Source organism: Anomaloglossus baeobatrachus, chromosome 5 (genome assembly GCF_048569485.1).
Source record: "Anomaloglossus baeobatrachus isolate aAnoBae1 chromosome 5, aAnoBae1.hap1, whole genome shotgun sequence".
In the NCBI taxonomy this organism is placed as follows: Eukaryota; Metazoa; Chordata; class Amphibia; order Anura; family Aromobatidae; genus Anomaloglossus; species Anomaloglossus baeobatrachus.
In genome coordinates, this window is record NC_134357.1 from 218,720,311 (window position 1) to 218,733,955 (window position 13,645).

At 41.0% G+C, this 13,645-nt stretch overlaps 1 protein-coding gene across 5 annotated transcripts in view; it reads right to left on the reverse strand.

Moving 5' to 3' along the window:
• TUBGCP2 (tubulin gamma complex component 2) overlaps positions 1 to 13,645 on the reverse strand; it is a 948,782-nt gene that overhangs the window by 641,232 nt on the left and 293,905 nt on the right. For all 5 annotated transcript variants that reach the window (XM_075349130.1, XM_075349129.1, XM_075349127.1 and 2 more), the window contains one exon: positions 10,038 to 10,166. In XM_075349130.1, the coding sequence (XP_075205245.1) occupies positions 10,038 to 10,166 (129 nt within the window). The remainder of the gene's footprint in view (positions 1 to 10,037; positions 10,167 to 13,645) is intronic.

Below are 13,645 nucleotides of genomic sequence, written 5' to 3' on the forward strand. Positions count from 1 at the left end.
ATGATCACTCCAGGCTGTAATTGCCAGGGGTGATCATGCGGCCGGCTCTTTACTATGTGCGCGTCCCCGCTCGTCCTCCCGCCCACCTGTCAGTGCCGGCTTCAGCGCTGAGAGATGGGCGGGAGGATGGGCGTGCATATGTAATGAGCGGGCCCACGTGGTCACGGCAGGCGCTGCTGCTGCCTGCTCGTGCCCCCGATGACCCGCAGCACCCTCATTCCCAGCCGCAGCCCTATAGTCAGACCATAAGACGCACCCCCAACTTTCCCCCAACATTTGGGGGAAAAAAAGTGCGTCTTATGGTCCGAAAAATACGGTAAGTGAATTTTACCTTTATAATCATATATATTTTTTGTGGCTCTTTCCTTTGTCAGTGGGAACATTACCTGATATTTCTTCCAGTGCATATTGGGTTAATTGCATTCTTGTGGTTTCTAATCACACTTGTTCTGGTTTAGTCAATTATTTCCTATTTTCTTTTTCATTTATACCTCTTCTGTTGCAGTGTTTGTTATGGTTATGATTAAGGAAGTCTAACTTCTGAAACGCGTCAACCGCATGTTTATAATTTGCTGCACTATGATTTTTAATTAGTTTTCAATAAAATGGAATTTTAAGAAAAATATTTTCCCTATGAAGATGTTGATGCTAGATATTTTTTTCTTTTTGCTGAAAGTGTATTCAGTCTTCTATCATCCACTTTATCTGGGCTCATAGGAGGCACAGGATCAAAAAAACAGATTGTGCTAGCTAGTAAAGAGAGGCGGATTGGGTGTCCTTAATATCAATAAATATTATTGGGCAATTCATTTAAAATGCATCCTGGCCTAGTCTGCACCTAGAGCATACTCTAGGTGGATGGAGATAGAAAAGTTGTAGGTTACACCGGTCCATCCAAACTCTAACTTATGGGCAACTACCTCAAATAAACCCTGCTCTCATACATTGGGACCAATAGCTTTCACAAAAAAAATTGACATACATGTGTGGAAAAATTCCCATTGAAGTGAAAACAATTCCCTCTAACTTCTTTCTTATTTAAACCTATACTACTAGTTAGCTTAAGAGGGAGTCTAACTAAACTATGGTTCAATAAACGACTTTTCTATTTTGCTGATATAGTTGATTGGCACTCTAGGTCCTTGTTACCTTTTGATATAATACAATCAAGCTGCTACAACCTGTCTTCAAACGCTTTCTTCTAATATTTACAAATGCAGCATTATATGCAGTCTCTGTGCTCCTCCTTGGTTGTCTCTATACCAACTCGCTTTGAGGAGCTTTGTAGGGCAGGAGTATCAACCAAGGGTCTTATCTTATTATTTATTGCATAAACTTAATCCTAATAAACCTAACCAATGTTGGAGGTACGGATCCAATGGTGGAGACTTAAACCATATTTTTTCGGAGTGTTCCGCCATACAAAGGTTTTGGTATAAGGTCAAAACTGTAATCTTTGAGGTTGCAGGCCTCCACATTCCATTAGACCCTAAATTCTACTTGCTTAATATCCCCCCATTTCTGATTGGAAATAGGACCCAACAGATTCTTCTACATTTGATTACGTCCACAAGACGTTTAAATAGCAAGGAACTGGAAGTTGGCTCCTTCTCCTTCACTCAGTGAGTCACATTCTTGGGTGCAGGACAATCAAGGTATGGAGCATCTCATAGCTTTAATAAATAACAAGTCTGAACGTTTTGAAGCAACATGGAATCTGTGGGATGTATACTGGGCTCATAATATTTAATAAAGATAATAACTTAGCAAAAAATATCATCAACCCCCTGGGCTCTTTCCTCCCTTTCCCTTCCTCATGTTTCTTTGTCTTGTCAATTCCATTTGTCTACACTATATTTGTTACATGGTTTGCATTGAATTTCTGTATGCACTCTTTTTATTACAGTGATCTATCCTTGTAATGTTCTGTTAAAAAATCAATAAATACTCAGTTATAAAAATAAAAAAAAGTTTATCTACAACAGAGAGCAATGTATCAACTTTGCATCTTGAATTCTTTGATTGGGGGCAGTGGTGTATTTACTTTGTATATTAGTAAGAGATTTGAATGGATTCACATTATAAAGGGCATACAGCAGGGTGTATATAGCAGTATGTAAGGTGCTTCTCAGTAAATTAGAATATCATCAAAAAGTTAATTTATTTCAGTAACTCAATTCAAAAAGTGAAACGCAGATATTATATTGTTACATAGTTCGTTACACAGCTACATACAGTACAGACCAAAAGTTTGGACACACCTTTTCATCTCTAGAACAACTGTTAAGAGGAGACTCTGTGCAGCAGGCCTTCTTGGTAAAATAGCTGCTAGGAAACCACTGCTAAGAACAGGCAACAAGCAGAAGAGACTTGCTTGGGCTAAAGAACACAAGATATGGACATAAGACCAGTAGAAATCTGTGCTTTGGTCTGATGAGTCCAAATTTGAGATTCAATTTTGGATCCAACCACCGTGTCTTTGTAGAAAAGGTGAACGGATGGACTCTACATGGCTGGTTCCCACCGTGAAGCATGGAGGAGGAGGTGTAATGGTGTGGGGGTGCTTTGCTGGTGACACTGTTGGGGATTTATTCAAAATTGACAGAAACAGAATGCCTACCACAGCATCTTGCAGCGGAGTGCTATTCCATCCGGTTTGCGTTTAGTTGGACCATCATTTATTTTTAAACAGGACACCTCCAGGCTGTGTAAGGGCTATTTGACTAAGAAGGAGAGTGATGGGGTACTACGCCAGCTGACCTGGCCTCCACAGTCACCAGACCTGAACCCAATCGAGATGGTTTGGGGTGAGCTGGACTGCAGAGTGAAGGCAAAAGGGACAACAAGTGCTAAGCATCTCTGGAAACTCCTTCAAGACTGTTGGAAAACCATTTTCGGTGACTACCTTTTGAAGCTCATCAAGAAAATGCCAGGAGTGTGCAAAGTAGTAATCAAAGCAAAAGGTGGCTACGTTGAAGAACCTAGAATATAAGACATTTTCAGTTGTTGCACACTTTAAGTATTTCATTCCACATGTTTTAATTCATAGTTTTGATGCCTTCAATGTGAATCTACAATTTTCAGAGTCCTGAAAATAAAGAAAACTCTTTGAATGAGGTGTGTCCAAACTTTTGGTCTGTACTGAAGGTTGGAAAAAAAAAAAAAGTCTTAAGTCCATCTAGTTCAACCTTTTTCCACCAATTATACATTTGGTCATTAAGCCATTTATAAACGACAAGTTGTTACTACTGAGGAAATCATCCAGCCCTTTTTTAAAAGCTGTTATAGTATCTGCCATTAGTACCTCTTTTGGTAGGGCATTCCACAGTCTGACTGCTCTTACTGTAAAAACCCTTTTTTAGTTAGCTGCCAGAATCGCTTTTCACTCACAGTGAATGCCCCCTGGGTCCTTAGTACTGTCTTTGGAAGGAATAAGTCATGACCCCGTCCTTTGTATTGACCACACATGTATTTATACATATAAATGAGATCTCCTCTCTAGATGTTTTTTTTCTAAGCTAAACAAATCCAACTTTTTCAACCTCTCATCATATGAGAGGCCTTCCATTCCTTGCAATAATCTAGTTGCCCGCCTTTGAACTGACTCTAACTTCTGAATGTCCTTTTTAAAATGTGGAGCCCAAAAGTGGATCCCATACTCTAGATGTGGCCTTACAAGTGAATTATAGAGGGGTAACAATATGTTGGGATCACATCTCTCTTTTTCTACACCCTAAAATCTTGTTTGCCTTTGCAGCTGCTGCAAGATATTGAGTGCTGCTGCTCAGCTTAGTGGAAACCAGAATACCCAAGTCCTTTTCCTGTTTTGTAGTTCAGGGTTTCCTTTCATTTAATATATATGCAGCTATAGGATTACGCAGTCCTAGGTGCATTACTTTATATTTATCAACATTAAATCTATTTGCCAAGTGTCTGCCCATTCCGACATCTTATCCAGATCGATTTGTACTATCAAGGTCCGTTTTTAATATCCTACATAGTTTGGTGTCATCAGCAAACACTGACAATTTACGATCAATCCCATCCACAAGGTCATTAATAAAAGAGATTAAAAAGAATCTGTCCTAGCACAGATCATTGTGTGAGGTCATACCCATGTGACCTGGTATCCAGCTTTATTGGCTGAGGCCCTGCCCCTTCTGGTCACATGGGTATGACCTCACAGAGGTCCTTCAACAAAGTGAATTGTTTGTATAATACTTACCATAGAGAACAGAGAGAGGGAGGAACAACAGGCAGGGGGCAGGAATCCATATGAATACCCACCCAGAGATTATCTGTTCCGTTGCAAATGCCAATCAAGTAGCTGATAATTTTTTAAAAGTAAACTTTTTTGAATGTGAAAGCCTAAACTTCCGAGCTGACACCTAAAGGTATGTAGATAATCTGCCTGATAGTGCCAGTATAGCACTGGCTTTAGGTTATATACAAAAATCCTGGTGATGGACAAGTGTGGACAAGTGCTAAGTCCTGTTGGAAAATTAAATTTCCATCTCCAAAAAGCTTGTAGGCAGAGAGAAGCATGAAGTGCTGTAAAAATTCCTGGTATACGGCTGTGCTGACTTTGGTCTTGATAAAACACAATGGACTTACACCAGCAGATGACATGGTTCCCAAACCATCACTGATTGTGGAAACTTCACACTAGACCTCAAGCAGATTGGATTGTGGCCTCTCCACTCTTCCTCCAAACTCTGACCTTGATTTCCAAATGAAATGCAAAATGTACCTTTATCTGAAAGCAACGCCTTGGACCATTGAGCAACAGTCCAGTTATTTTTCTCCTTGGCCCAGGTAAAACGCTTTTGGCATTGTCTATTGGTCATGTGTGGCTTGACAAAGAAATGTGACAGTTGTAGCCCATGTCCTGGATATGTATGTGTATGGTGGCTCTTGAAGCACTGACTCCAGAAGCAGTCCACTCCTTGTGAATCTCCCCCAAATTTTTTAATGGCCTTTTTTTTTTTTAACAATCCTATCAAGGCTGTGGTTATCCCGGTTGCTTATGCACCTTTTTCTGCCACACTTTCTCCTTCAACCCAACTTTCCATTAATATGCTTGGATACAGCACTCTGTGGCCAGCATTTTTAGCAATGACATTTTGTGGCTTACGCTCCTTGTCAATGACTGCTTTCTAGACATCTGTTAAGTCAACAGTCTTCCCAATGATTGTGTAGCCTACTGAACCAGTCTAAGGGACCATTTTGAACTCTTAGGAAGCCTTTGCTGGTGTTTTGTGTTTATTATTCTAATTTTCTGATATAATGACTTTTGGGTTTTCATTGGTTGTAAGCCATACTCATCAACATTAATAGAAATATACACTTGAAATAATCTATCACTCTGTTTGTAATGGCAATTTAATATATGCGTTTCACATTTTGTATTGAATTACTGAAATAAATTAACTTTTTGATGATGTTCTAATTTATTGAGATGTACCTGTACTTTCTGCTGAATACATACAGATAAAAGCGAGAACTAGGTCTGGCAGCATTCACAGAAACAGAGTGAGCTCTGAAGAACGTTATTATAATTGACAAGACAGGTCCTGATGACACAGGATTATGTGCTGCTGAGATCAATGTTTTAACCAAGCTAAAAGATCATTTTGACATTTTGAAAAAGTTTGTTCCTAAGATAATGAGCAGCCTATCACACTGCACGATTAATTGGGATACGAGCGTTCCCAAGAGTGCTTGCTCTCAATAATCATAAAATGTAACTGAACATTAAAAGGGAATTAGTCAGCAGGTTTTTGCTACCTCATCTGAAAGCAGCATAATGTAGGCAGAGACCCTGAATCCAACGATGTGTCCCTTAGATTACTGTATGCAGCCATTTTGACACAATCATAATTTTTAATTTTAGCCATCTAGCAGAGCTGAAAGAGCTGCCCCTGCCCACACCAGGCTCTCTATAGACACTGACTGTAAAGGGGGACGTGTGCGCGTGACAATGTAGTCAGAGCAATGATAAGTCCTGCTGTTTAACCCATTTATGACCTAGGACGTACCTATAAATCCTAGGTCGTATCGGTCACTTTAATCCAGTCTCGGCGAGCCCACATTATTCCAAGCACATGTCTGCTGATCTCATCTGTAGATGTACAGCTATCAGGCGAGGGTGGACTGGAGATAAAAAAAAATGTAAAAAAAAAAAAACCTAAAAAGTTAACCCCTTCACCCCCGGTCGATTTTCTGTGTTTTGTTGTGGTTTGGTTTTTTTTGCTCCCCTTCTTTCGAGAGCCGTAACTTTTTTTATTTTTCTTTCAATCTTGCCATATGAGGGCTTGTTTTTTTGTGGGACGAGTTATACTTTTAAATTAAACCATCATTTTTACCATATAATTTACTGTACAACAGGAAAAAAATTCGAAGTGCAGTGAAATTGCAAAAAAACTCCAACAGCATGATTGTTTTTCGGGTCTTCTATTTAAAACATTCACTATATGGTAAAACTCATTAGATGCCTCAGGTCGGTACGAGTTCGTAGATATCAAACATCTATAAGTTTACTTTTAGTAAGTAAAAAAAAAAAATTCTGAAATTTGTCCAAAAAAAGTGGAGCTCTTTTTGCACCATTTTTCGCAACCCGTAGCGATCTCACTTTTCAGGATCTATGGCTCAGTGATTGATTATTTTTTGCGTCTCGAGCTGATGTTTTTAATGGTACCATTTTTGCGCAGATACTACATTTTGATCGCCTGTCATTGCATTTTGCGCAAAATTTGCAGCAACCAAAAAACGTAATTTTGACGTTTAGCAAACTGTGTAGCGGCAATAAATTACAATCAGATTAATTGATTTTATATTTTGATAGATCAGGCATTTCTGAACGTGGCAATACCACATGTGTGTATATTTTTTTAACCCTTTCATTTTCAATGGGGCGAAGGGGGGTGATTTGAACTTCTAGGTTCTTTTTATTTGCATGCTGCACAGCTCAGAACAGAAATGCTCATCTCTTGTAACAGAGGTTGGTCTGAAACAGGAAGTGAGTCATGTGAGCTACAGGAGTCATCACATGACCCTGTGCTACCATGGGAACCATGAACGTTTACTGCTGCCGACATTTAAATCGCACTGTCACAGTTTAATAGCGCAATCTAAAGGGTTAACAGGCACTTGTGGATCACAGACCCACTAGTGCCTGCGAGGCACACGTCAGCTGTTCAAATGAGCTGACATGTGCAGGAGTCAGCAACGGCTGCCTGCAGCAGCCGCAGGGGAATACCCTTGATGATTTAGGACATACCAGTATGTACTCGGTCGTTAAGGGGTTAAATTCACCCTCCCTTTTGCCTCATTGAAAATAAAAATTAAAAAAAAACCCACAACAACACACATTTGGTATTGCCACGTTTAGTAATGCCCGATCTATTCAATTAATCCGACTGGTAAAGGGTGCAGCGAGAAAACAAATCAAAGAGTCAGAATTAGATTTCTTTGGTCCCCACAACATGGCACTAAAATGCAATAACAGGCGATCAGAACATTATATTTAAGCAAAGATGGTATAATTAAAAACGACAACTGAAGACGCAAAAAATAAGCCATCACTGAGCCCCAGATCCCGAAAAAGTAGAACATTATGGGTCTCGGAAAATGGCCATACATTTTTTTTATTTTTTTTTACAAAACTTCAGAATTGTTTTTTACTATTTAGAAAAAGTAAAACTACATGTTTGGTATCTACGAACATACAGTTAGGTCCAGAAATATTTGGACAGTGACACAATTTTCGCGAGTTGGGCTCTGCATGCCACCACATTGGATTTGAAATGAAACATCTACAACAGAATTCAAGTGCAGATTGTAACGTTTTATTTGAAGGTTTGAACAAAAATATCTGATAGAAATTGTAGGAATTGTACACATTTCTTTACAAACACTCCACATTTTAGGAGGTCAAAAGTAATTGGACAAATAAACCAAACCCAAACAAAATATTTTTATTTTCAATATTTTGCTGCGAATCCTTTGGAGGCAATCACTGCCTTAAGTCTGGAACCCATGGACATCACCAAACGCTGGGTTTCCTCCTTCTTAATGCTTTGCCAGGCCTTTACAGCCGCAGCCTTCAGGTCTTGCTTGTTTGTGGGTCTTTCCGTCTTAAGTCTGGATTTGAGCAAGTGAAATGCATGCTCAATTGGGTTAAGATCTGGTGATTGACTTGGCCATTGCAGACTGTTCCACTTTTTTGCACTCATGAACTCCTGGGTAGCTTTGGCTGTATGCTTGGGGTCATTGTCCATCTGTACTATGAAGCGCCGTCCGATCAACTTTGCGGCATTTGGCTGAATCTGGGCTGAAAGTATATCCCGGTACACTTCAGAATTCATCCGGCTACTCTTGTCTGCTGTTATGTCATCAATAAACACAAGTGACCCAATGCCATTGAAAGCCATGCATGCCCATGCCATCACGTTGCCTCCACTATGTTTTACAGAGGATGTGGTGTGCCTTGGATCATGTGCCGTTCCCTTTCTTCGCCAAACCTTTTTCTTCCCATCATTCTGGTACAGGTTGATCTTTGTCTCATCTGTCCACAGAATACTTTTCCAGAACTGAGCTGGCTTCATGAGGTGTTTTTCAGCAAATTTAACTCTGGCCTGTCTATTTTTGGAATTGATGAATGGTTTGCATCTAGATGTGAACCCTTTGTATTTACTTTCATGGAGTCTTCTCTTTACTGTTGACTTAGAGACAGATACACCTACTTCACTGAGAGTGTTCTGGACTTCAGTTGATGTTGTGAACGGGTTCTTCTTCACCAAAGAAAGTATGCGGCGATCATCCACCACTGTTGTCATCCGTGGACGCCCAGGCCTTTTTGAGTTCCCAAGCTCACCAGTCAATTCCTTTTTCCTCAGAATGTACCCGACTGTTGATTTTGCTACTCCAAGCATGTCTGCTATCTCTCTGATGGATTTTTTCTTTTTTTTCAGCCTCAGGATGTTCTGCTTCACCTCAATTGAGAGTTCCTTAGACCGCATGTTGTCTGGTCACAGCAACAGCTTCCAAATGCAAAACCACACACCTGTAATCAACCCCAGACCTTTTAACTACTTCATTGATTACAGGTTAACGAGGGAGACGCCTTCAGAGTTAATTGCAGCCCTTAGAGTCCCTTGTCCAATTACTTTTGGTCCCTTGAAAAAGAGGAGGCTATGCATTACAGAGCTATGATTCCTAAACCCTTTCTCCGATTTGGATGTGAAAACTCTCATATTGCAGCTGGGAGTGTGCACTTTCAGCACATATTATATATATAATTGTATTTCTGAACATGTTTTTGTAAACAGCTAAAATAACAAAACTTGTGTCACTGTCCAAATATTTCTGGCCCTGACTGTATGCTGCAGAATCATATTGCCAGGTCAGTTTTACCATATAGTGAACATGGTAAATAACCTCCCTAAAAAACAATTGTGCAATTGCATTTTTTTTTTTTTTCAATTTCACCCAACTTGGAATTTTTTCCCCAGTTTCCAGTACGATATGTGGCAGAATGAATTGTGACATTTAAAAGTACAACTCGCCTGCAAAAACAAGCCCTCATATAACTATATTGACGGAAAAATAAAAGTTAAGACTCTTGGAAGAAAAAACAAAAAGGAAAATTGCCGTGTGGTAAAGTAGTTAAACATTCCAGGAAAACAATACTTCTACATTTTAACTCTTGCAGCATGCTGACGTCTGATTACATAGCAAAAACCTTCTGACAGATTTCCTTTAGGACACTACCTACAATTATAATGGGACTATCATCTCTTTGAAGTAGTAAAGAAACAAATAGATTACTCAGTTCTACCATGATGGAATTTATATAATTTTTGTTGACTTGCAGAAAAATCAAAATATTTTGTTAATTGTAAAATGCAGACTAATGCAATAATAAAAATTCTAAAGTTTACATTAAGAAATGTTTGTCTTAAATTACAGGATTAAAAAAAAAATCCCTTTCTTACATACCCCTTTAAAGTTCTATATTTATCCAATTACTGTCATACCTCTTTGTCATCTGTAAGTTTGGAAAGTAGATACACTATTGGGTCCAGATAACGAGTATTCTTCTGTTTTAATTCTTCAAATTTCTTGAGAAAATCTTCTGGTGTTGTGGAGAACTCTGCTAGCTTCACCTGTGAAAATTTTGTATTAATTTGAAGGTAATTATATAAAGATATACATTTGTTTGAACACAATAAATAACAAGTGTATTTAAAGCACGACTCTCATCACATTTTCCCCTACGTTCAGTGGCTCAATATGGGATTATGTGTAAACCTTTGCAAAATGGGATTTGGGCTCATGCGCTGAAAGGGCCATTCACTATAATGAAGCAGAAAAAGTCAGCGTGCTGTGTCGTGCATAATTTTCACTCACAAAATAATCTAATTACAGCTCGTATTAAAACACGACTCCAGCAAGTTTTTTTTTTTTTTATTTATTTCAATGCTGGAGTGGTGATTCAAATCTAAGTCCCCTGTAATATACTCCCCTACCGGTGGCTTCCCCTTCTATCACTGCCACTCCGATCAGTCTCAGGTAATTTGTGACCTGCCGGATGCTCCATGAGAGCCTAGTTCAGAGCTTATGACGCAAGTTTTGACTTCCGGCCAGTCAGCAGTTCCAGTCACAAGATGGTACACCGGGACTGGAGTGGCTTTGGTAAAATATGAAGCAGCCGGAAAGTGTGTTTATGACAGGTCAGGGAACTTAGATTTAATTCACCACTACAGTGCTGAAGAAAAAAAAAAAAAAAAAAAAAAAAGAAAGAAAAAAACAACAAAAAGCTGAAATGTTTTAAGTCTATGGAGAGGTCAACAAGTAGAAGTAACATTTAGCACAGCAAAATAGTAAGAAGATTGTGCTGCAGTACCTACAATAGTATAGAATTTTCCTCACTTAAAGGGAAGGTGTGATGCCCCAAAAAAAATTTCAATAACTGAAAAAATGTATAGTATTAATGTTTTAATGTTGTGTTTAAATATTATTATTTGTTTTTAATTGAGCAAAATATAAAAACAAAATAAAAAGTTTGATATTTTCCACTCTTAAACACTAGGGGGAGCAGCTGCTGAAATCCTACAGAAATCCCACTGTACAAAAAGCCTGGATTCCAACTGCAGTAAAGTGGGCAGAATCTGCTCTCCTGTGTGTGTGTGATATCACAGCGCCCGCTCCTAATCTGGGTGTTTCCAACAGATAAGAGAGAATGAAGTGTAGGGACATAGTGCAGAGCCATTTTGTTGGTGACCACAAATGTCTAAAAGTGTCACCAAGGACAGCTGCATAGTGCTCCCCACATAGCGCTCTGCACACCCCAGTCCAGCAATGTTCTGCCGCATGCACACACACCTGCAAGGTTCTGCCACATGCACGCCTACCCGCAATGCTCTGCCACACGGACACACGCAGTGTGTGTACACTGTGTATATACTGTGTGTGTGACAGCACCCAGCATAAGGGCAGCGGAGCCAGCATGTGTATATACTATATGCCATGTACTGTGTGTATATACTTTATACCGTATGAACACTGTGTATATTCTGTGTGTGTGACCAAGCAGCATGAGGGGACGTAGAGCCAGCGTGTGTATATACTATATACCATGTACTGTGTGCATATACTATACACTGTTTGTATATACTATATACCGTGTGTACACTGTGTATATATTGTGTGTGTGGCCAAGCAGCATGAAGGAGGCGGAGCCAGTGTGTGTATATACCATGTACTGTGTGTATATACTACATACCGTGTGCACACTGTGTATATATTGTGTGTGTAACCGAGCAGCATGAAGGAGGCGGAGCCAGCGTGTGTGTATATATTATATACCATATATGGTGTATATACTACATACCGTGTTTACAGTGTTTATATACTGTGTGTGTGACCGAGCAGCATGAGGGAGGCGGAGCCAGCGTGTGTATATACTATATAACGTGTATTGTGTGTATATACTATATACTGTGTGTATATACTATATACCTTGTGAACACTGTGTACCCTCACCCACAATGCTCTGCCACGCACGCACACACAATGCTCTGCCACACGCTCACCCACAATGCTCTGCCACGCACGCACACACAATGCTCTGCCACGCATGCATAATGCAATGCCACACGCATGCATACACAATGCTCTGCCACACGCATGCATAATGCTCTGCCATGCACACTGACACAATGCTCTTCCACGTACGCACACACAATGCTCTGCCACACACGCACACACAATGCACTGCCACGCACGCACACACAATGCACTGCCACGCACGCACACACAATGCTCTACCACGCACGCACAATGCTCTGCCACATGCACGCACACAATGCTCTGCCAGGCACGCACAAAATACTCTGCCACATGCACGCACACACAATGCTCTGCCAGGCACGCACACACAATGGTCTGCCACACACGCACACACAATGCTCTGCCACGCACGCACACACAATGGACTGCAACACGCACGCACAAAATGCTCTGCCACATGCACGCACACACAATGCTCTGCCAGGCACGTACACACAATGCTCTGCCATGCACGCTGACACAATGCTCTGCCACGCATGCACACACAAAATGCTCTGCCACACGCGCGCACAAAATGCTCTGCCCCATGCACGCACAAAATGCTCTGCCCCATGCACGCACACACAATGCTCTGCCACACGCACGCACGAAATGCTCTGACCCATGCACGCACGCACAATGCTCTGCCAGCACACACAAAATGCTCTGCCACACGCACGCACACACACACATGCGCTGCGGCCGGGGAGGGGGGCCGTACACTACTCACGCAGGCCGACAGGTGACAGACCATGGTGGGAGAGCATGGGGGTGTTACTGGAGATTGTAGCATCAGCGGCAGGGGAAAGGGGCGCCGGTACACTACTCCTACGGGCCGAACGGGTGACAGGGGGAAAGTTCAGCACACAGCATGACTGCTGTGAGCTGAAGAGAGATGGCGCTGATCTCCTCCCTCTGCTGTGATCTGGACAGCCCAGGGGGCACGTCCATTTCACAGCAAGGAACTCTCCTGTAATAAGCCTAGGGTCGGATTCCGACTATCAGAGTCTATGCACAGGGGCTACCATAAAGGAGTGAGTAACTGTCGTTACACACGCAGCAAATCCAGCATGGCAGCCCCCAGTGCCTCCAGTAAAATTAGAATTAATTATTTGAGGTCAGCAAGCAATGCATTTTTGTGTTATTTGACCATTTCACATTTTCAGAAAATAAATACAAAATGTATTGCTTGGAAATTCTGAGACATCTTGCCAGTAGGGCTGAGTGGATCTGGATTGTAAAAGTCCGGATCTGCGCGGCTGCAGGCTGAGAATACAAGCCCCCACCCGGCTTTATCTTGGCTCAGGATAAAAATTAGGGGGAACCGCACGTCAATTTTTTTTTTTTTTAATTACTTATTTAAATTAAAAAAAAAGCCGCATGCGGTTTCTCTTAGGCCGCAGTCACACTTGCGAGGGACTCTTCTGACGAGTCTGACATCGCATCACAGGCACAGCCGCACACACTTCTGACATAAGCGTGCATGTGTTTCTAGGTACATGCACGCTCATGTTCAGAGCAAGGCAGGCTGTGC